We start from the raw sequence: 24,379 nt of genomic DNA, 5'->3' as shown, positions 1-24,379 counted from the left end.
ATCACAAGTAGGCAGAGAGGCAGGCAGAGAGGGGGTGGGGAAGCAAACGCCTCGCTGAGCAGAGAGCCTGATGCAGGGCTTGATCCCAGGACCCTGAGATCAGGACCTGAGCCAAAGGCAGAGGATTAACCCACTGAACCACCCAGGTGCCCCTTGAGTAGTTTTCTTAAGACAACCAAGGCACCCCATGCCCTGGGAGAGGAAGTAATAGGAAGGAATTTATTTTTCTTGAATCTGATAAGGTCATCTCTCCAAATGCCTCTTAATGAGTAGAGCTCTGGTGCATGGTATCAATTCACATAAAGAACCCAGGAACTTTCTAGAAGGGAAAGGGATTGCAATCACCCCAAACCCAACATTGCCCCCCACAAGTTCCCTAGTTATAAAAAGCCATGGAAGGACCTTTCTAGAGGACAACAGGATTTTTCAAAAACGAATCTAAGAAGCTTGGATCCCAGTGATCAGAGCAGGAAGCCTTAAGATCCAATGGTGGTCTGAAACATCAGGAGGTGGGGACTTGGCTTTGTGACATGATCACAATAAGCAGAAATGGACCACCGTTACACTCTACCCACCTTTCCTCCATGTCTAACTCTAGTGTATGCTTCAAAACTCAGCCCAGGGATCATCTCCTCCATAAAGTGTTTGCTGACCACTCCAGGCTGAGTTCAGTTCCTCCTCTGCATTCCCTTCTACTCATCAGTATCCTTGTTGATCTTATTCCTGAATACTCTGTGTTTCCTACTAGATTCTCAGCCCCTCAAGGGCAGCTGAAACAGTCTGCCTACATTTGAACCTCAACACCATTTCCTAGCTCTGCAGCTCGGCAAGCTGCCTAAACTGAGTTTCTTCATCTGTAAAATGGGCATAATCATTCTTGTCTTATTGGGTGTTTTGATGGTTAAATTTGTAAAACACGTAAACAATGCCTGGAGCCTAAGTGCACGTAAGTATGAGCTATGAAAGAATAAAATAAAACTTAATTCAAATTATCATCAATAGTCTCTTTATTGACAATGTCTAGCACAAAGCCCAGTATGCAGTAGGTGCTCAGTTGGTGTTAAACGGAACAGTGATTAATACATTGTCTGTGATTCTTCTAGAACCAATACAGTAGCCACCAGTTATATGCGATCATTGAGCACTTGAAATGTGTCTAGCTCAAACCGAGGTGTGCTGTAACTGTAAAATACAGTAGATGTTGAAGACTTAGTATGGAAAACAGAGTAAATTATCTCATAAATAATTTTTGTATTGCTTACATGTCAAAATAATATTTTGGACCTTTGAGGTTAAATAAAATATATTCTTAAAAATAATCTCACTGGGGCGCCTGGGTGGCTCAGTGGGTTAAAGCCTCTGCCTTCGGCTCAAGTCATGATCTCAGGGTCCTGGGATCGAGCCCTTTATCGGGCTCTCTGCTGAGCAGAGCCCGCTTCCCCCTCTCTCTCTACCTGCCTCTCTGCCTAATTGTAATCTCTGTCTGTCAAATAAATAAATAAAATATTTAAAAAAATAATCTCACCGGCTCGTTTTTACTTTTTAAAATGAAACTGCTAGGAAATTTAAAATTTCACATGTGGCCCCATCGTATTTCTATTAGACAGCACAGGTCTAGAATGTTTTCAACCTACCATTATTATAGCAAATCCTCATACAACCTCATTTACACGCAAATACTACATAACCTGTAGGAGTTCAGATCAATGACTTAGAACACTGATTCACTTGGAATCCAGAGTATATCCAATTAGTTTGTAAATGATTTTCCATGCAGAGTTAACAAGCTAATGTATAGACGTATTTTTGAAAAGGAACCAAAGCTTTGTGGGCATTTTCCAGGTTCGGTGCGATCCTGAGATTCAAGAGTTGCGTCAGTGGCAGAAGAAACTGCGTGAAGACAAGCACATTCGCCAGCGAGTCAAGATTTTCTGGGCCAAACAAGAACAGAAAGGTCAGTTGTTTGAGTCACAGTCTTTAGTTTGTTTAGGAAAAGACTGAGTCGAAAAATTGGAGGGGGAGGAGTCAAGATGGCGGAGAAGTAGCAGGCTGAGGAGAAGACTGAGTCATAGCCCAGGCTCTAAAAGGAAGCCCTCTGAGTCCTTGTCAGGTCCCTGTCTCTGCAGGGAACTCACTTTGTGTGTGGGTGGGGGGAGTGACTGCAGGTTAGGATTCTGCTCTGGAATGACAGAGGTGATGTGACATAATTTACATGGCCATTCTCCTCACTCAGGGACAAACTCAGTGTCATCCCATGTCTGCAAGTCATTTTGTTTAAGCTGTAAGTCATCAAGGGTAACCCCTCATTTTGGAAGCACAGTGTCCATCAGTGTGATGGGTGGTTATCTTTTTTAAGTTGTTGATTGTGTGTCTGAACTGAAATGATGCATTATGCTTGTTCTCTCTCTTTTTGTGAGAAACTAAACATGTGCATGCGTGCATGCACAGACAAACACAGAAATACAAAGAATAACAAGCACCCGTCTCCTGTCATATGTAGATGTCACCATTTTGTCCTATTTGCTTTCCACACTCTTTATTATAAAACTTTAACTTATTACACATTTACGATAGGAAAGTTAGAAAACCAACAGCCAAAAAAAGGGAAAAAACAGAAATCCCACCACTGTTACTATTTTGGTGTATATCCTGCTGTACTTTTTCCGGTGCAAACAGGTACAAATAGATATCTGTACATATTTTATTAAAGACTGGATTTTACATTGTTACCTTCTGTCCCATGATCTACCTTGTCACTGAACGTACTCAGAACATCATTATGGCCAATGACCAGAGAGTAACATCGTGAAGTTTAACGGTGGTGTGGTATGGATTTAGCATCATTTATTCAAGCAGCAACATGGAAGGAGATTCATGATATATTATCAAGTGGAAAAGAATCACAGAACCATCGGTTTTTATCCATATTATAAGTATATATGTGTAGGGGCACTTGGATGGCTCAGTTGTTGAGCGTCTGCCTTCAGCTCAGGTCATGATCTCAGGGTCCTGGGATCGAGCCCCACATTGGGCTCCTTGGGGGGATCCCTCAGTGGGGAGCCTGCTTCCCCCTCTCCTCCCACTCCTGCTCTCTCTCGCTGTCTCTCTCTGTCAAATAAAATCTTGAAAAAAAAAAAAGTGTATACGTGGAAACGTGGAGGTGTCTGAACAGCCTGGAAGGCTACATTAATGATGGTCACCTTTAGATTTGAACAAGGGAGGAAGAGGTGCACTGTTGGAATCTTTTAAATAAGTTCATAGTACTTTAGAATTTATGAAAAATAAACCTCCTCACCTCAGCAGGCTATAGGCCATCCATGCTTTGAACCCTCTCACCTCCCCATCCTTCCCTGTACCTGTCCCCCATCACTAGGCTGGAGCCCTTCCAGACTTTTCTGTTCTTGTCATATGCCAGCGCCCCACCACCACCGCCTTGGGGGTCTGTGCTTTCTATTTTTTTTTCTGTCAAATCACTCATCCCCAGCTGCTTCTCATCTTCTAGGCCTGGGCATTACCTCCTCAAGGGACCTTCCCCCGGGACCAGGAGCCAGTCTATGAGCAACCTCAGCATGACGGTGTCTAAACAAAGGCTTCCTCTTCTCCCCAGAAACCGTCTTCAACCCTATTTTCTCAAACCTCTCTTCCCAATCCCTTCATGGCATATGGGGGGGGGATTCCGTGTTTTTCCAGTATGTTCTAATTTCAGAAAGCCCGGTCTAGTTTAAAATTTCAATCTCAGATCCAATCTGATGCTTACCCAACCTCATCTGCCCTCCACCCATGGGGATGGGAGTGGGGGAAAGAAGTGTTAGGTCTTTCACACTTCTATCCTTGCCTCTCCCGGATCCCTTTCTCCTGTGGTGAGATGGGTGGGAAGGAGGGAGATACAGGGGCATCCCCTCTCTTCACTATCTGTTGTCGTCCTCCAGTGGCTGCTGCTGCTTCTCTGGCTAAGGCTACCACTCATGTCCTGTGGGCAGGCATCTCCATGCTGACTCTTTGACTCCTGTATCTCATAGGTTTCTTCCTGGAGGTGAAACAGTAGGCAGCAGACCACCTCTGTGGGGATCTGGTTCTGTCTCTACCTCTTCCACCACCACTTCGGATCCCACCTCTGCCAGTCTACTCCTAGTCTTTTGCTTTTGGGGTCTCCTTACCCAGTGGCCAGCCCTCTTGGTCAGAGCATTAGGAAAATAGTTCAAGTTACCTCTCACTGTCCACCTGACACACAGGAAACCAATGGTGGACACACAGACTTCTCCATGGTCTCCTTCTCTCTACCCCAGTGTGTCTACCCAGATCACATCAAACCTCCTCAGATAGGCATAGAGGAATGATCCAGATGTAAGTCTACCTTTAAAGCAGATATTCAACCAAATAATGAGACACCCCCCAATTTCTCTTGGATTTTCCCTCCCTTGCTTTAGGGCTTAGGTTTGGGGAAGCACCCATTTTAGTCTAAGAGAGGAGAGGGGCGCCTGGGTGGTTCAGTGGGTTAAGGCCTCTGCCTTCGGCTCAGGTCGTGATCTCAGGGTCCTGGGATCGAGCCCCACCTCAGGCTCTCTGCTCAGCAGGAAGCCTGCTTCCCTCTGTCTCTGCCTGCCTCTCTGCCTACTTGTGATCTCTGTCTGTCAAATAAATAAATAAAATCTTAAAAAAAAATCAGTACTTGCTAACACCATTGAGTGAAACTTTGATGAGGAATATGATATTTAGAGTCTTGAAATATCCCTCTACAAAGTAGTCATTAAACAAAAGGAAAAATGTTAACTTTGCGTTAGAGCAACCTGGCAGACCCAGTGTTCAAAATTAGTGTCACCAATATTGGAACAAGCTGACGTAATGTGCCTTCTGGTATGATGTACTAAGACGGACACTCATCACATATGCTTATCCACTACTCCTGTCAAAACGCATAACTTGAATCTAATCATGGGGAAACATTGGACAAACCCAAGTTGAAGGACACGCACCAAAATAACTGATTTGGACTCTTAAAAAATGCCGGTGTCAAGAAAGACCAAGATTAAAGGAGAACCAAGGGGACGTGACAGCTAAACACAACATAGGATCTTAGATTGGATCCTGGATGGGAAAAGAATTCTAAGAAAGACATTATTGAGACAATCAGCAAACTTTGAATAGAGGCTTTATATAAATGACTACATAGCACTATCAAATTTGCTCATTTAAAAAATATTTATTTATTTGTTTATTTGAGAGAGAGTGACAGAGAGGGCATAAGCAGGGGAACTGCACAGGGAGAGGAAGAAGCAGGCTCCCCACTGAACAGGGAGCCCAGTGTGGAGCTCAATCCCAGGACCCTGAGATCATGACCTGAGCCGAAGGTAGACGCTTAACCAACTGAGCCACCCAGGTGCCCCAAAAACAAAATCTTTAAAGAAAAAGAAAAGAAACCACCTCATTCTTAAGATACATGCTGAAGGCTTTAGGGATCAATGATGTATACACCATTGCTGTTATACATGTTGATGTACACATATCAAGTATGATATGTAACTTAACCTCAAATGATTCAGAAAAAAAGAATGTATAACACACATGTGTACATGTGCACACACAGAGAGGAACCAGTAACGTAAATAAGGCACAGGGCAGACTACTGGTGAACTTGGGGATTCTGTGGATGATTTTTGCAACTTTTCTGTAAACTCAAAATTATTTCAAAATTGTAAGTCAAAAATTACCCGTGCCTCACCGCCACAGCTTCTGACCTGATGGTTTTAGGATGAGCCCCAGGCATCTGTGTTAACGTTAAGTTTCCGGGTTCTCCTGGTCAGCCGGGGTTGATACCCTAAGGAGGCACTGGCTCTGCACTTGTTTTGTGCTCTCTTTAAAATGTGGAGCCCTCCAAAATTAAAATAAAGTAACAAAATAAAATAGAGCAATTCATTTAAAAAAAAAAAAAGTAAATAAATGAAATGTGGAATCCTGTAAGCCTGCATGCCCTGAGCCCCGGGCAAGATAAGTCCATCTGTTATTTGTTTACTTGGCAGTTATATGTTTTCCTTATTAAAGTATAAGCTTCCTGAGGACAAAGACCTGTCCTCGGAGTGCCCAGCACAAACTGAGCATCGAATAAATATTGGCTGAATGAGCAAGTGAATGAGTAAATGGATGAGCTGGATGGTCCAGTTCTGAGGCTTAGGTGAGCCTGCCTGCAGAATATGCTGGAAAGGGGCAGGGGTTGGGGGGGGGGGTACCTCCAAGTAAGAGTTCATCACATTGGCAGTGTTAAAGCCTCCTTAACAGTTTAACCCTTGCTAACCCTTGAGCTGACTGGCAGGCTCGTATGCGCCTCTCTGCCATGCACAACTGCTGTTTCATTTCACTTCAAAATTGGAAGACAATCAAGGCTGTAATCAGTTTAAAGGTCAGGGAAAGTGCAGCGTGCCTATTTATTTCTGTTGTTTCTTATTCTTTTGAGTTGATTTGCTGTCGGTTGACAGATTGATTTGGCTTGCTGTGTAGCTGGGAGAGCAGCCGGGCTGTGATGTGTGTCTGTCGTCCAGCCCGCGGTGCAACTGCGGAGTGAGAGCATTCCGATCTCAGCCACCTGCTGCTCAGTCCCTGGCAGCCTTTGCAGGGCTCCAGAAGGAGCTGTCCTTTCCAAACAAGGTGGGGTTCAGGAAATGCCCCAGTGGGAACTCATAGATAAATTTCCCATTTACAGTAAGACTGTGAAATGGGGGGGCGCCTGGGTGGCTCAGTGGTTTAAGCCTCTGCCTTCAGCTCAGGTCATGATCTCAGGATCCTGGGATCGAGCCCCACATCGGGCTCTCTGCTCAGCGGGGAGCCTGCTTTCCCCTCTTTCTCTGCCTGCCTCTCCGCCTACTTGTGATCTCTGTCAAATAAATAAATAAAATCTTTAAGGAAAAAAAAAAAAAGACTGTGAAATGGCCTTCAGGTGAAACAGCCTGTTCTAAATACTGTCCCCAAAAGCTGTAGTCAGCTAAGAAGGAAGTCGGTACAGTGCAGTGGGGAAAGGACTAGGTTTTGAGAAATGCGTGTGACCTGATGTACTTAACTTCATTAAGCCTCAGTTGTCCCATGTAAAAACTGGACTAATGATAGAACCTGCCTCCTATGGTGGTGTTAAAGAGATAATCTTTAGAATAAGTCCTGGCACATTGAAGTGCATGCAGTCTTCATGTACATGGTGAATGGAACTGTGGGCTTCATTTTACAGATGAATTAGTAGAGGCCCAAGGAGGTCGAGGGACTTGCCCAAGGTCACACAGCCAGAAGAGGGCCCAGGTGTTCCCTTTTACTGTCCAATGTTCTGATGACATACTGGGGAGAGACACGGAGAGAGAAAATGCTCCCTTGGGTACTGCTGTCAGACCCAAACCTCTCAGGAATCCTACCGAACACGACATGTGGCTTGTCCTATTTCTTATGACCTAGGCCTTGGGTTCTTGCTGTTTTGTTGACTGGAGCCCCTAAGCAGGGGCTGAGTTGCTAGGAACAGGGTATAACATGCCCACCGAAGGAAATTTTTCCCTTCAAGTGTCGCTGAGCTGAATCATTTTCTTACACTGGGGCACTACCAAGTTACTTCCTGTTTTAAACCTTGTGAATTTGGGTAATGTGAAAGTTTCAAAAATAAATCCCCCCCAGCCAAAGTGACACTGTAATTAGACCCTGAAGCCCTTTGATAAAGCAATTAATGTTAAACACATGCTAGTTCTCCTTTAGACTTGCGGTAAGGAAAAAAAATGGAATGATTGCAAATAAAAATGGTTTTCCAACTTTATAAAAAAAAACCCACAAACTAATCTGTGTACAAATCCAACAAACAAATGTAATATATTTTTTTGAGTGGATGCCATTTTATCCATATTGTGTTCTGGTATTTATAGTATGAATAAATTTTGCCAAGTTCATTTCTTGGAGCAACCTTGGCGCAGACAGGAGGTCTGAGGGAGAATAGAGTCAGCTGTCAGGGTACAGTCGTGGTCATATATAGCTTGTCTCACGTTACACTGAGTCAGAGGCCCTCCCAAACAGGATTTTCTTCTAGGACAGAAATGGTGTGAGGTTATCCTCGAGTCTCTATCCATCGGGACAGTTGCCGGAATTATTTTAAAATGTGTGTGACAAGAATTGCAGCCAATATAATTCCAAACAAGATGCCTAAGTCATTTTTGAGGTATCGTCACAAATCCCTTCTCGATTAATAGCGCATTTTTAGCTTCGTATACTCAGTAATTGTTTTCAAATGTGCCTTGTAATTGAATGGCCATATTTTATTTGGAAATCCAGTATGAGTAGGAAGAAAGAAGCCATAGAAATTGTTCCCACAACATTGGGTTACATTTTCCTTTGTGTGTATTCTTTATGTATATGTAAATACTCTTTAAATGACTTTATCACTTCTTGTTGATATTTTAAAGAAAGGGATGGAGGAGGTTGACCTGTCAAAGGGAATCGATTATTTACTTTTGTTTGCTTACCTGTTTATTCCTGACCTCATTCCAAGAGTGCCTCGCAGTATCTTACAGAAATTTGTATAATATAACATTTTTATATAAATGTGGTAATTGGGTTGGGGAACAATTAAAAGTCAAGAAAAAGTTAAGCCACAAAATGCAGTAAGCAAAATACTTACTCCAAGTCCTATACTTGCTAAAGATTTTTTAGAGACAAAACAAAGAAGGAAATAGGATCTGTTACATAATTCACAGTGACTGTAAGAAAAAAAGACAAGCTAGTTGTTCAGGAAATAACTGGGCCCTTCCCTAACACATTATACAACGTGAATAATAACCTTGAAAATGTTCCTATAATAAGTAGAAATATGGCTCTGAGCTTCCTAGAAGCCACAACAATGAAGAAAATAGGATCATTGTATTGTTTGATTGTGTCTTCAAGAGAAAAACTTTCTTGGAAGCACATTTATTCCTGGAACTGAGATTTTTTTCCTTTACTAAGAGGACACTGGGAAAAGACAAAGCCTAAGGTGAGGGTCAGGTAGAAACCAGAGAAATTTCTTTTTCTGACTTTAAATATAGTATTTTAAGTTTAGATTGCTGTGACCAATCTTAACTGTTAAGATTGAGTTTTAAGGATAGTCTCAAAATAAGTACCTCATCTTGGCCACACCACATGGGTATGACTTTAGGATACCCCTGGAACTTGGTTCTTAGAGCAGAGAAGGATGTCTGAAACTAAGAAGTAGCTGTAGTTTATTGGGCACATACCATGTGCCAGACACTGTACTAAGCACTTTAAGTTTCCATGTACTCCTCACTGGATAGGGGAAGTTTGGAGATGGGAGAGGCTGAGTCCCTAGTCCAAAGGCTGCTGGGATCTAGGAAAAGGATCTAGGAACATGTTTCTTTCTTTTTTTTTTTTTTTTAAGATTTTATTTATTTATTTGACAGACAGAGATCACAAGTAGGCAGAGAGGCAGGCAGAGAGAGAGGAGAGAGGAGGAAGCAGGCTCCCTGCTGAGCAGAGAGGCCGATTGGGGGCTCGTTCCCAGGACCCCGAGATCATGACCTGAGCCGAAGGCAGAGGCTTTAACCCACTGAGCCACCCAGGAGCCCCTAGGAACATGTTTCTGGGAGACATTTCCATTAGAGCAGGAAGCCAGGGCTAAGTGAATAAGGATGAAGATATTCTTTGTCCTTCCTTCCAAATACCCTGCCCAGCTATCGATGAAGAACAGGAAGGGTTCCACCACCAGAGAGGGTAGCCTAGCTGGGTGAAGAGAACACTAGCTTGTGGCTCAGGAGGTGGATTCTGGCATTAGGTGTAGCCTGTTGTGACTAACAAATATAATCTATCACATAACAATGATACATATTAAAATAACCAGTCACTTATTTTCCAGAGGCAGTTACTATTGAGTGGGTCTACCCTTCGGGTTTCTTCTTCTATCTACACGTATGGAACCGTATTATATACCCTGTACTGCAACATGTTTTTTTTCCTTTACTTGGAAGGAAACTTGTCATGACAAAAATTCTAATACCAATTCCAATGTGTTGGGGGAGGGCGGTTTCTATACCACTAGGAAGCGATTCTCTGACACCAGCTGAGTTGGAGAATTCAACTCAATTCTGACATGTATTGACCCAGAGATAGCATCAGACCCCACAGGTTAAGGGCTCTGTCGGGTAGGACCACCCCCACTTCAGACAGTCCCAAGCCCAGATTTTTACCTGTGCTTCTGACTGACCAAGCACAGCTTGGAGCTTCCCAATTCGTTGGGTTCAATTAATTTGCTGGGGCAGCTCTCAGAACTCAGGAAACTAATTTACTCACTAGATTACTGATTTATTACAGAGGATGTATTAAGGGAAATGAATCAGCAGCCAGATTGAGAGATAAAAGAGAGAGGGAGGTCCCCAACGAGAGTGCCATGCCCCAAACTCCTCACAGAGTTTGGGGCTTGGCATGGTGGTACCTGGAATTGTTGCGGCATCCCCATCTGGAAGTCTCTGAACCCTGTCCTACGGGTTTATATGGCTGCTTCTTTGGATAGGCACATTTGATGAAATCATTGGCCACTGGTGATTATTGATTCAACCTCCAGCATCTTTCCCTTTCCTAGAGGTCAGGGGAAGGGGACTAAAAGTTCCTAAACTTTTAATAACATAGTTGGTTTTCCCGGCCACCAGCCATCCTTGGGTGGGTCTAAAAACCACTTACTAACATAACAAAAGATACCTTTTGGTCTTCCTCCTCACTTGGGAAATTCCAAGAGTTTTTAGGAGCTCTATGCCAGAAATGCAGACGAAGACAAATACATATGTCTTAATATAAGTCATAATATCACACATGCCAATATATATAGATCTGTCTCATTATTTTTTTTGTGGGTCCATAAAAATGATAAACCTGTACCATACTTTTTTTTAAGCCAGTCCCTATAAATAGATATTTAGCTTGTATTATGAACAATGCTTCCGTGGACATTTTTGTAGATTTATTCTTGCTTTCTTATAGAAGTATTTTTATAGGATATAGTCATAGGAGTGAAATTGCTGGTTCAAAGGTCATGCATATATTAAGTTTAGACAGTGATCGCCGCATTGTCATTCAAAACTGTTGCATCAATTTGCCCTTAAGGCCACCAACCCACTTTGGAACTTTTGATGGGTGATGTAATCTTTGTGTTTCGTTTTCCCTACTTGTAACATGAGAATAATTATGCCTCAGGAATAATTTGAGATGAGGTCATCACTTTGGTAATACCATGGCTCTTTATTTACTTATTTTTTTGATACCATGGCTCTTTAAGAAGAAATATATCAATAACACTAAGGTGTCACTTTCATCTTAATTTTTCCTCTTATATCTCCTCAAACCTTAGCTCCTTTTCCATTTGAACCTGCAAAAGAAATAAAACTTTGATTAAAAGAAACTAGTGACTCCATGCCGTGATATTACGTTCATTAGTTCTATTTTTAAGACTCACCAGCGGGTGGATATGTTTGGATGACATCAATTTTCATATGTATTTTTTTTTAAAGATTTTTATTTATTTATTTGACAGAGCGAGATCACAAGTAGGCAGAGAGGCAGGCAGAGAGAGAGAAAGGGAAGCAGGCTCCCTGTTGAGCAGAGAGCCCGATGCGGGGCTTGATCCCAGGACCCCAGGATCATGACCTGAGCCGAAGGCAGAGGCTTAACCCACTGAGCCACCCAGGCGCCCCCATATGTATTTTTTCATTAAAAATTTGTAAAAATCTGCACAGCTAGGACATGCCTTCTATTGAAATGCTCAAAGTTGTGGCACCTGGGTGGCTCAGTGGGTTAAAGCCTCTGCCCTTGGCTCAGGTCATGATCCCAGGGTCCTGGGATCGAGCACCCCATCGGGCTCTCTGCTCAGCGGGGAACCTGCTTCCTCCTCTCTCTCTGCCTGCCTGCCTCTCTGCCTACTTGTGATCTCTGTCAAATAAATAAATAATTAATTAATTAAAAAAAAAAAAGGGAAGAAAGAAATGCTCAAAGATCCCCTACTATTCTGCTGAAATTAAAAAGTAAAGTAACAGGGGCACCTGGGTAGCTCAGTGGTTAAAGCCTCTGCCTTCGGCTCAGGTCATGATCTCACGTCCTGGGATCGAGTCCCTCATCGGGCTCTCTGCTCAGCAGGGAGCCTGCCTCCTCCTCCTCTCTCTCTCTCTCTGCCTGCCTCTCTGCCTACTTGTGATCTGTCAAATAAATTAAAAAAAAAATCTTTAAAAAGAAAAAAAATTCTTTAAAAAAAAAAGTAAAGTAACAGATGATTTCCTTTTTTTATTTTTTTATTTTTTAGATTATTTATTTATTTATTTGACAGACAGAGATCACAAGTAGGCAGAGAGGCAGGCAGAGAGAGGAGGAAGCAGGCTCCCTGCTGAACAGAGAGCCCGATGCAGGGCTCGATCCCAGGACCCTGGGATCACGACCTGAGGCGAAGGCAGAGACTTTAACCCACTGAGCCACCCAGGCGCCCCGATTTCCTTTTTTAAAATGGTCCGCCCCGCAAGTTCAAGATCCCAAATTTAAGTATATGTAAATGGATTCCTCCAACTTCCGTAGCTTTGTTCCTTCATCTGATTATCCAGTATTCTTTTTTGTAGTTCTATAGATGCAGAATGCCTTGGTAAGAACTAGATAAACCTACCAACTTCTGGAAGTCTCTTGAAACCAGATTGGATTAAGTTTCCCACTTATTAAGGGCTGTAACCCTGTGCAGGTTGCTTAATCTCTCTCTGACTCAGTTTGCATGGCAATAAAGTGAAAATACTGATATGAGGAACAACCCTATAAGGTTTGGGAGGATTAAATGAACTGGAATAGTGCCTGGCTCATAACAAGAAATGATCAATAAGTGATTCGCTGTAGATGGCTAATATATGTTGCTATTAAGAATATTGGCCTTGGGAAGGGGCACCTGCACCCCAATGTTTATAGCAACAATGTCCACAATAGCCAAACTATGGTAAGAGCCCAGATGTCCATCGACAGACAAATGATTAAAGATGTGATATATATACATATAATGGAATATTATGCAGCCATCAAAAATGAAATCTTGCCATTTGCAATGATGTGGATGGAACTAGAAGGTATTACGCTAATTAAAATAAGTCAATCAGAGAAAGACAATTATCATATGATCTCACTGATATGTGGAATTTGAGAAACAAGGCAGAGGATCATAGGGAAGAGAGGACAAATTGAAACAAGATGAAACCAGAGAGGGAGACAAACCATAATAAACTCTTAATCTCAGGAAACAAACTGAGGGTTGCTGGAGTGGAGGGGGATGGGAGGGATGGGGTGGCTAGCTGATGGGCATTGGGAAGGGCATGTGTTGTGGTGAGCACTGTACATTGTGTAGGACTGACGAATCACAGACCTGTTACCCCTGAAACAAATAATACATTATATGTTAATTTAAAAAGAGAGAGAGAATATTGGCTTTGGGGTGCCTGAGTGGCTCAGTCAATTAAGCATCTGCCTTTGGTTCAGGTCGTGATCCCAGAGTCCTGGGATGGAATCCCACCTGCTTCTCCCTCTGGTTCTGCCTTTCTCTCTCTCTCTCTCTCTCTCTCTCTCTCTCTCATGAAGACATAAATAAAATGTTGTTTTTTTCTTGGAAAAGACTATTGGCCTTGGGATCTGACAGAACCGTGTTCCTGCCCCTTACCATCAGTGAGGTCATGGGCCAGTTGCTCATCCTCTCAAGGTCCACATTTGCTCGTCTGTTATAATGGGGACAATTAGGGCCTATTGCAGGGGCCTCCTGTGAGGATCAAATATGATTAAATACCATTGTATGCTGTTAAACAGACCCCTGGCACAGAGCGAATGGACAATAACTGGTTGCTGGTTTTGGTAATACTTTTTAAACCGTCAAGAAATATATATAAAATTTTTATTCCAGGTAATTTACCTGTAGCAGTGGCTCTCCATCCTGGCTGCAGATTAGCATCCCCTGGGGGAAAATTTGTAAGATGTGTCAGGCTAGGGGCCCGAGAAAATGATGACACAGGTTTATTCTTAGTAGAGAATGTGTTGTAACCACATCAGCAAAATCTTCATACTGTGGCTTAGTTGCAAGATCCCAGCAATAGGGATAGATTTTGGATTCAAAATCTTCCTTTGCGAGGCTCTTCTCACTAATGCAATTACATTTGGATTAAAATTCAGGAGATCTGAGTTTCTGGTCTACCTCTGCAATTTACCTGGTTGATGGACTTTGCTTTCTCCTTTGAAAAATGGAAGGAGTAAACTAGGAAGTCTCTATAAACAAGAAATCTAATAGGTGTTTGCTGTAGTGTCTCCTGTCCCCTGGGCAAGAGGTCTATTGCTGAGCAGATGCAAACCTTGGAAAACTTGCTGTTGTCTTGGTGGTGATCATTGGCCTTGGGAGTTTGGTCTCAAGACTGGAGGCAAGAGCAGTAAGATGGTGAACATTCTGGGCATTTGCTGGGGGGAGAGTAGGGCGGGATGGTTGAGGGCCAGAGCATAACTGGGAGGTTTAGATGTTGAAGGGGGAAGACAAAAGGATGGATTGGGTATTTGGCCATTTAGGAGAGTTTGGGGGGAAAGCACAGGGATGTTTAAAGGAGATTTTTGTTTGGTCATATGTTGGAGGAGTGGGAAGCGTATGTTGTAGACTGAGGGCCTTTCTTACCACCATATTTGGGTCTGTCACACTCAGCAGTGACTCTGAATGAAAGTTGAAGCTAACAAAGGGAGGGCAATGGGAACTCGCTCCTGCTGTGTGGCATCTTGGCCTGCAGGAGACATGTTGCCTATATCCTTAGCTGCCAGACCTTGCTGGTCTGCAAAGATCCGTGGTCCTCATGAAAACTCAATTTATTGGATGCCTCCCATGGGCCAGACACCTTACAGATATTATTTTCTAATCTTCACAATAAATTCAACTAGTACAAACTATTATTACCTCTGTTTTTCAGGGGGGAGGAGAGTGTCTCAGAGGTTAAGTCACTCAGCTTTGGTCACATAGCTGAGGAAATTTAGAAGTTTCCACAACATCATACTTCCTTGATGTTCTCACAGCCTTCCTTTCAGTCAGTCGTGGACTGGTAGGCTGAGGGAAGTCTGGAATTCATGCGTTCCAAAACCTCGAAAGGCATTCAACACAGAAATGAAGGCCACACTATGAGAAGAAATGAAGGAGGGATGCCTGCTCCACCATGGCTGGAACCTTGAAAGCATTATGCAAAGTGCAAAGAATCAGACATCAAAAAGACCACATATTATGTGATTTCATTTATATGAAATGTCCAGGACAGGCAAATCCACAGAGACAGAAAGTAGATCAGTGGCTACAAAGGGCTGGGGAAATGGAGGGGAATCACAAAAGGGTATGGGGTTTCGTTTTGGGCTGAGGAATAGTAAAATTGATTGTGGTGATGATTACACACATCTGTGACTCTACTGAAAACCATTGAGTGTGTGCTTTAAATGGGTGAATTGTGTGGTATGTGACTCATATTTCAATAAAAGTGCTACAAAAAGAATTAAAATGAAGGCCCAGACCACCTCGTACCCAACAGGATGGATACTATCAAAAATCCCCCAAAAGGCGGCTTTTAACCCACTGGGTGGCTCAGTGGGTTAAAGCCTCTGCCTTCGGCTAAGGTCATGATCCTAGGGTCCTGGGATCGAGCCCCACATCTGGCTGTCTACTCCTCAGGGAACCTGCTTCCTCTTCTCTCTCTCTGCCTGCCTCTCTGCCTACTTGTGATCTCTGTCAAATAAATAAATAAAATCTTTTTAAAAAAATCCCCCAAAAGATAATATGTGTTTGTGAGGGTATGGAGAATTGGATCCTTATGCATTGTTGGTAGGAATGTAAAATGGTAAAATAGCCAAAGTGGTTCCTTAAAAAATTTAAAAAGGAATCACCGTATGATTCAGCAATTCCACTTCTGGTGATGTACACAGAAGAACTGAAAGCAGAATCTTGAAGGAATATTTGTGCACTGAATTCATAGCAGCATTCTTCACAATAGCCAAAAGGTGGAAGCACCCCAAGTGTCTATCAGTAAATGAATGGATAAGGAAAATGGGGTCTATACATACAGTGAAATAGCATTCTGCTTTGAAAGGGAAGTTCTGACACCTGCTATAACATGGATGAATCTTGACAGCATTGCATTGAGTGAAATAAGCCAGTCACAAAAAGACAAAGACCATATGACTCCACTTATAGGAGGTAGAGTAGTCAAATTCTAGAGACAGAAAGTAGAACAGTGGTTGCCAGGGGCTGAGCAGAGGGGAGAATGGGGAACTCGTGTCTAATGGGCACAGGGTTTCAGTTTTTGCAAGATGAGAACAGCTGTGGGTATGAATGGTCGTGATGGTTGCACAACAATATGGAGACACGGGGCGCCTGGGTGGCTAAGTGGGTTAAGCCTCTGCCCTCGGCTCAGGTCATGATCTCGGGGTCCTGGGATTGAGCTCCGCATCTCTGAGCAGAGAGCCTGCTTCTCCCTCTCTCTCTGCCTGCCTCTCTGCCTACTTGTGATCTCTCTCTCTCTCTCTGTCAAATAAATAAATAAAATATTTAAAAAAAATATGAAGACACTTATTACCACTGAACTATATGCCTAAAAATGATTAAGATGGTAAATTTTATGTATATTTTACCACATAAAAAACTGAGAGGAAAAAGGGACACCTGGGTGGTTCAGTGGGTTAAGCATCTGACTCTTGATTTTGCCTCAGGCCATGATCTCAGGGTCATAGGTCAAGACCCTCCTTGGGCTCCTCACTCAGTGGGGAGTCTGCTTGAGATTCTCTCTCTCCCTCTGCCCATCCCCCCCCTCAAATCAATAAATGAATCTTTTAAAAAGGAGCTGAGAGGAAAAAATGAAGGCTCAGGTCCCAAATATCCTCATGGCTGATGCTCTTTCACCTCTTAATGTCACCTCTGCTTAATGTCACCTCCTTAGTGAGTCCCTCCTGACCATCCCTTGCTTCCCCACCCCTCTGCCCTGCTTGTCCCCATCCAACATGTTCTCTACAGAGCGATTCAAAAAGAGTTGACCGTTTCTAGACTTGTCTTACAACATGCTGTAGCTGGTGGGCATCAAGACCTTGGTGTGGGGCCCACCCCTTCTTTGCGGCCTCGCAGGAGTAAAGAAACAAGTCACAGCTGCCCTTCAAGCTGTGACTAAGGATCTGGAGGAAACTGACTCCAGGATGGCTGGGTGCCATGTTTCCTGTGTGTGTTACAAGGGGCTGCATATACGTTGTAGTTAACTGTACTAGTTCCTTTACAAATTGTCTTTGACTACATGATACATGTAACTTATAATTTTTCCAAGTGTTTAATTCTTTTGAGTCACCCAAGATTTTTAAGATTTATTTTGTTTATTGTCTGTGTAACCATACAATATAAATTTGCTAATAGCAGGGACTTTTTATTTTTCCTTCCTGTTTTGTTCACTGCTCTATCCCTAGCACCTAGAACGGTGCCCAGCACATGGTAGATGCTCAAGAAATATTTGTTGATCAATGAATGAATCTGTGTCTCATAATCCCTTTCCGAAATTATCTAGCTTGGTAAGCACTCCCAAGGACAAGTAAATGGAACTGTTTCCAAGCGAGCAAGCAACCGCACGCAGACAAAGGGAAGGCATAGGCTTACACATAATATATAAAGGGACAAAGAGAAAAGTCTACTAGAATATAACCCTAAAATGTTAATAGTGATAATTTTTTACATTTTTTTTTGTTTTAGTAATCTCTACACCCAACATGGGGTTCAAACGCACAACCCTGAAATCAAGAGTCACATGGTTTTCCGACTGAGCCAGCCAGACACCCTGGTATGGTGATTATTTCTAAGTGGTAGTAATGCTGGAGATTGATGGGTTGATTGATTTCTGCCTGGGTTTTTTCCCCCCTAAAATAGAAATACAGGCGATTATTTTCCTTTTTTGATTATGTCTTCTAAAATAATAACACAGGTTGTTCATATTCACTGTCTGCTTACTATGAGGTAAACACTTTTCGAAGTGTTTCCTTAATAGGGACTCTGTTCTCACAGCAGCCCTGTGGAGCAGGTACTACTGTGGTCTCCGTTTTATAGATGAAGAAACTGAGGCACAAAGAGGTTGAGCAGTGTACCGAGGGCCCCACAGCAAAGAAGTAGCAAAGCCACGCAGCTTCTTGGACTCTGGCAGATTCCAGAGTCCTTCCTCTTCCCCACTTCGTTATGCTGCAATGCACAGATGTTATTTATGGAGTTCAAATGCTCGGGAGAAATCTGTTGGTGTTTGGTTTCATACAAAGTCCATCAGGATCCACCCTCTGATTAAGTCGCTGAGGGCAAGAAGCACATGTCCCTCTACGCCTGTTAGCCTGGTTTAAAGGGCAGTGGTCCCACCTGCGTAATTGTCCCGCCTTCTCCCTCTGAGCGCCAGTCCAGTCTAGTTGACGCATGGTATTCGCCCTTAGGATCTAAATTTAGGATCCGAGTAGCTCAAGTGTCTTGCCAATTTCCAGATTCAACTCTCATTAGTCCAGGACATGGAAAATGTTCAAGGTAAAGAGCTATGGAAGCTAAATGTTAAGAAGGGCAAGCTGATTCCTTTTAAACTAATTTAAAAACTGTCCCCTTATCGAAGTAATACATTCTCATGGTGAAAATACAGAAAAGCATCAAGATATCAGAAAAAGCTACCCACCAATGCTGTTACTAATACTTTGGCATATAAAAAAAACTTTTTTAAAAAAGATGTTATTTATTTATTTGATGGAGAGAGCCAGAAAGCACGGGGGCAGGGGGGCAGGCAGAGGGGTAGGGGGAGGGCAGAGGGAGAGGAAGAAGCAGGCTCCCCACTGAGCAGGGAGACCCATGCCATGCGGGGCTCAATCCCAAGCCCCTGGGATTGTGAATTGAGCTGAACAGACAGACACCAAACTAAACGAGCCACTCAGGTGCCCCTAGAAAAAACTTTTTTAAAAGTGCCTTATTTTGTCCCATCCGAGTAGGAGGGAGGTAGCAGAAGCTGAGTCTTGTGCAATATCCTCCCGTTACCATGTGAATCGGAGTTGCCCTCATTTGGTTTTCGTGGCTTCTAGAGACTAGTCTCTTAAGAGGTTTCAAAGTGACGTTTGAAGCTGTCCAGAGAGAGCAGCTAGCTAATGATGGCAAAAAAAAAAAAAAGAAAGAAAAAAAAAAAAGTCTAGGGCTTGGAGTCCCAAGATATACCTTCAAACCCTGCTTGGAAGCTTCCTAGCTGTGTGTCTTTGAGCAAGGCACTTAACCTTTCTGATCTTCCATCTTCTAACTGTGAAATGAAATTAACACCCCTCTAAAAGTCCAGCTGAGAGGTCATTTGAATTAAAAGACTTGAGCTCACACTACCTGCAGATTCTCACTGGCTCTGTGACCTTGAGCAAGTTATTGAACCTCTCTATGGTTTCTTCATCTGTACGATAGAAATAATAAAAGTACTTCCCTCACTGGATCCCAAAGGGACCTGTATGAGACAGTGGGTGTAACATGCTTACTCCAATGCATCATACATGTTAGGTGCTCAGTAATGATCAGTGATTACTGTAAACCATACCACTTTTGAAGCTTATTAGAGCTGTTTGCCCACTGTGGATGGTGAAATCAATTAGTGGGTTGCCACAGCATTTAGAAAATAAAAGAGTAGGGGCTCCTGGGTGGCTCGGTCGGTTGAGTGTCTGATTCTTGATTTTGGCTCAGGACCTGAGATCTAGCCTCGTGGGGGGCTCTGAGCTCAGCGTGGAGTCTGCCTAGGATTCTCTCCCCTTCTCCCTCTGCCCTTCCCCCTGTTTGTGCTCTCTATCTCTCTCTAAAATAAATGCATAAAATCTTTGAAAAATAAAAGAGTAGATTTAGAGAATATTAGTATGCATTGCTTATAGTAAGGGATGTTCATTTGTGAAAGTTTAGTTTCAGGTGTGTGTGTTTGCCTACTATAAAAGCAATGTAGGTGTGCCTGGGTGGCACAGTGGGTTAAAGCCTCTGCCTTTGGCTCAGGTCATGATCCCAGGGTCCTGGGCTTGAGCCCCACATTGGGCTCTCTATTCAGCAGGGAGCCTGCTTCCCTTCCTCTCTCTGCCTGCCTCTCTGTCTACTTGTAATCTCTGTCTGTCAAATAAATAAAATCTAAAAATAAATAAATAAATAAATAAATAAAAGCAATGTACACTGTTTTTCTTGTTGTTGGTGGCAGTTTGCAAATATGAAAACCACTGGATTAGATCAAATAAACTCAGGTCGTCCGATCTTAGATTTAACCTGAATTTGCCATATCTTTGCTAACAGAAGTGTGTATCTTTGTCTTACAAAAGCAGGGTAGCTCTAGAAAACAGCCGTATAAAATGGAATTCGGCATCTTCTATAAAAATGTTGTTAGGGTCAAACTCCAACGAATCCTTTTACAAAAATAAATCCTCATAAGAGAAATGTTATCCAGGACACGGTGCCAGGAAAAATGTTGCTTCCCTTGTGGAAATGGTTTGCTTCTTCCCTAACTTTCCCTGTTTACCTTGTCCGCCAGGAACCTCAGAGTTCAATTTAAAGCTCTTGTGTGACGACTTATTGGCTCTTCGGGCTACTGTATCTGAATTCATTTCTCTTCGGACTTGGTTTTCTTTCTTTTTTTTCTTTCTATTTTTATTACTATACTTTGTCGTGAATTATCTCAAAATATTTTGGGGAAAAAGCAAGATATAAATACATTCAGAAAGAAAAGAGGCATCTGCCTTGTTTACAACACAGAGGTTGGGAATCTCACACGAGATGGTATATAAAAGAACACAAACCCGGGTCCAGGGGGAGTTGTCATTAGGCTGTATCTGACTCTTGCAGAGGTGTGAGTTGTATCAGCCTGGGAGGGGAGGAGAATACTGCTGGCCTTTGTTTTCATGGAATTTTTGAAAGTAACTTTCTTCTTAACTGATTATAAAAGTACTAATTGCAAAAAAAAAAGAAGGAATAATTGCCCTTTGTGGAAAATTGAACAAAAAAGTTGGTCATTGTAAGCCTCACCACCCAGAAATGACCAATATTTTTTTTTTAAAGATTTTATTTATTTATTTGACAGGAATCACAAGTAAGCAGAGAGGCAGGCAGAGAGAGAGGGGGAAGCAGGCTCCACACCAAGCAGAAAGTCCAATGCGGGGCTCGATCCCAGCAGCCTGGGATCATGACCCGAGCTGAAGGCAGAAGCTTTAATCCACTGAGCAGCCCAGGCACCCCAGAGATGACCACTCTCGAGAGGTCCTCTTTCTTTCTTAAAAACAGCTTTATTGAGATATAATTCATATGTCATACAATTCAAAGTGTACAAGACAGTGGCTTTTAGTATTTTTACAGAATTTGCAACCATGACTGCGATCAATTTTAGCATCTTTTCATCATGTCACTAGAAACCCTTAACCATGACTGCCAAGAGCCCCCTTCCTCCCAGCCCCAGACAACCGATAATTTACTTCCTGTCTCTGTAGAGATGCCCTCGTGACTGGTTTATTTCACTCAGCACAATGTTTTCAAGATCCATCCATGTCATAGCATTTATCTATACTTCATTTCTTTTTATGGCTCGTATTAGTTAGCTTAGGCTGCCTTAACAACATACCGCAGACTAGCCGGCTTGAACAACAGACATTTTCCCAGGGCACTGGAGGCAGGCAGTTGGAGATCAGGGTGCCGACGACGCAGGCAGGGTCTGGTGAGAGCTCTTCTACAGGCTTGTGGACACTGCCTCCCAGCTGTTGCCTCGCACAGTGGAGGGAGAGCTCTCTATCTCTTCCTCTCCTTAGGAGGGTACCAGTTCTATGAGATTAGGGCTCCACCCTTATGACCTCATTAACTTTAATCACCTCCTTAAAGGCTCTATTTCCAATACAGTCACTTGAGGGGGGATCACCATCAGCTCATAACATGGCTGAGTAACATTCCATGGTATGGATATATCACATCTCATTCATCTCTTCGTCGGTTGATGGACATTTGACTCATTTCCATTTGGGGGCTACCATGAACATTTCATGCACCGGTTTTGTGTGAACACGCAATTTCATTTCTTTTGGGTATAGATGTAAGAGTGGAATTGCCGGGTCATATGGTAACCCTAGATTCAACTCTTTGAGGAACTGCCAGACTGTATTCAGAGTGGCTAAACCATTTTACATTCCCACCAGCAATGGATGAGAGTTCCAGTTTTTGCACATCCTTGCCAACACTCTTTATTATCTGTCTGTTGGATTCTAGCCATCCTAGTGAGTGTGAAGTGGTATCCCGTTGTGGTTCGATTTACGTTGCCCCGATGCCTAATGATGTTGAGCATCTTTTCATGTGCTTATTGGCCATTTGTGTGTCTTTTTTGGAGAAATGCCTATTCAGATACTTTGCCTTTTAAAACTGGATTATCATTTTATTGTTGAACTGTAAGAGTTCCTTGTATATTCTAGACACGTTTCCTTTTAGACACATACTTTGCAGTTTTGTGGGCCGTCTTTTCATTTCTTGGTGTCTTGAAGCACAAGAGTTTTCAATTTTGATGACATACATGTATTTTTTCATTTGTTGCTTCTGCCCTTGGTATCATATCTAGGAAACCATGGCCCAATCCGAGATCGTGGAGATTTATTTATTTATTTTTTCTAAGAGTTGCTTGATTCAAGTTGTTTCCTTTAAGTCTTTGACGCATTTTGAGTTGATTTTTGCATATGGCCTAAGGGAAGGGTCCAACTCCAACCTTTCCCATGTGGCTGTGCCGGCACCCAGCAACACCTGTTAAACAGACTCTTCTTTCCCCATTGAAGTGATCTTGGCACTTCTATTGAAAATTGGTTGAACATGAATGTAAGGGTTTCTGGACTTTCAATTCTTTCTGTTGATCTATATGTCTATTCTTATGCTAGGACCACATAGTCTTCATTGCCGTAGCTTTATAATAAGTTTTTACTTCATGAAATTTGAATATTCTTTATTTTTTCAATACTGTTTTTGGCAATTCTGGGAGCTGTGTATCTCCAGTTGTCATCTTTATTGTCAATGTTTTTGAAAATGCAACTTTAATTTTACGTCAGTGAAATCAAACTCCATAACAATTATTTTCATGTGTCCCTAACTCTACGTTGTGAACATCCTTCTATATTGTAAACTTACTTTACATATGCTTAGCACATAATTTAGTTATTTTCCTACCAGACACTTGTTTCTGAACTTCACCATTGTAAATATTGACCCTATGGCTGCCTTGATTCCTAAAACAGTGTAATATTTGTGAAGCTATTGAAGATATTCTTACATATTGAAAACATCAATCTTTTCATTCAAACATTGAGATGATTTCCCTAAAAGCAGTAGAAGAGGCACAAATAAGAGTCAAATCTTACATGTGCAACTTAAAAAATCCACTAACCTTCCTGAGTCTTGATGTTCTCACCTGAAAAATTCAGATAATAATAATAGAGTTCTTGTGAAGATTAAAGGAATGTAAGAATATAAAGTCTAGCACACATATGACTCAATAAATAGTACTTTTTTTAAATGTTTTTATTTTTTTTTTAAAGATTTTATTTATTTATTTGACAGAGAGAGATCACAAGTAGACAGAGAGGCAGGCAGAGAGAGAGAGGGAAGCAGGCTCCCTGCTGAGCAGAGAGCCCGATTCGGGACTCGATCCCAGGACCCTGAGATCATGACCTGAGCCGAAGGCAGCGGCTTAACCCACTGAGCCACCCAGGCGCCCAATGTTTTTATTTTTTAAGTAGACTCCATGCCCTGTGTGGAGCCCAACATGAGGCTTGAACTCACTACCCTGAGATCAAGAGTCAGATGCTTAACCGAATGAGCCACCTCAGTGCTCCTATATAATAATAATAATTATTATTATTGTTTTCATCATTGTTGTTATTGTTGCTAGCTATATTAAAAGTTTCAGAATGCAGCTGAAATGGAGGTGATAGGCTGACATTCACGTCTTTCCTATCAGCCTGGGAATTGCAATCATAATGAAGACCTGAGGGGCGCCCAGCTGGCTCAGTTGGTGGGACAAGCAACTCTTGATCTTGGGGTTTTGAGTTTGAGTTCCACGCTGGGTGTAGAGATTACTTTAAAAAATTTAAGAAGAGTATATTTAAAAAAAAAAAAAAAAGAGTAGACATCAAATATTCCCTACATCAGCCAAAGACCAGTGTTTTAAATATCATGCACCAAATAGATGTCTTCATTCCTAAATCTTTGTATGTATTTCAGATTAGTTTCTTAGAATCATTTCTCAAAAACAGCCATGAGATGGTGTGATTCCATTTGTGTAGCTATGGAAGATATTGTTTACATATTAAAAACACTTCTCTTTTAATTAAAACATGGATTAGCTCCAAGAGA

General features: G+C 42.3%; 1 protein-coding gene across 1 annotated transcript in view; it reads left to right on the top strand.

Annotated features, from left to right (window-relative positions):
- IQCK (IQ motif containing K) overlaps nt 1-24,379 on the top strand; it is a 120,868-nt gene that overhangs the window by 83,046 nt on the left and 13,443 nt on the right. The window contains exon 8 of the mRNA XM_032836177.1: nt 1,843-1,954. Coding sequence (XP_032692068.1) covers nt 1,843-1,954 — 112 coding nt within the window. The remainder of the gene's footprint in view (nt 1-1,842; nt 1,955-24,379) is intronic.

The sequence above is a fragment of the Lontra canadensis genome, unplaced genomic scaffold, assembly GCF_010015895.1.
Source record: "Lontra canadensis isolate GAN:19392208 unplaced genomic scaffold, GSC_riverotter_1.0 scaffold91, whole genome shotgun sequence".
In the NCBI taxonomy this organism is placed as follows: Eukaryota; Metazoa; Chordata; class Mammalia; order Carnivora; family Mustelidae; genus Lontra; species Lontra canadensis.
The sequence above is the reverse complement of the archived record's forward strand: the minus strand, read 5'-3'. Positions and strand labels throughout refer to the sequence as shown.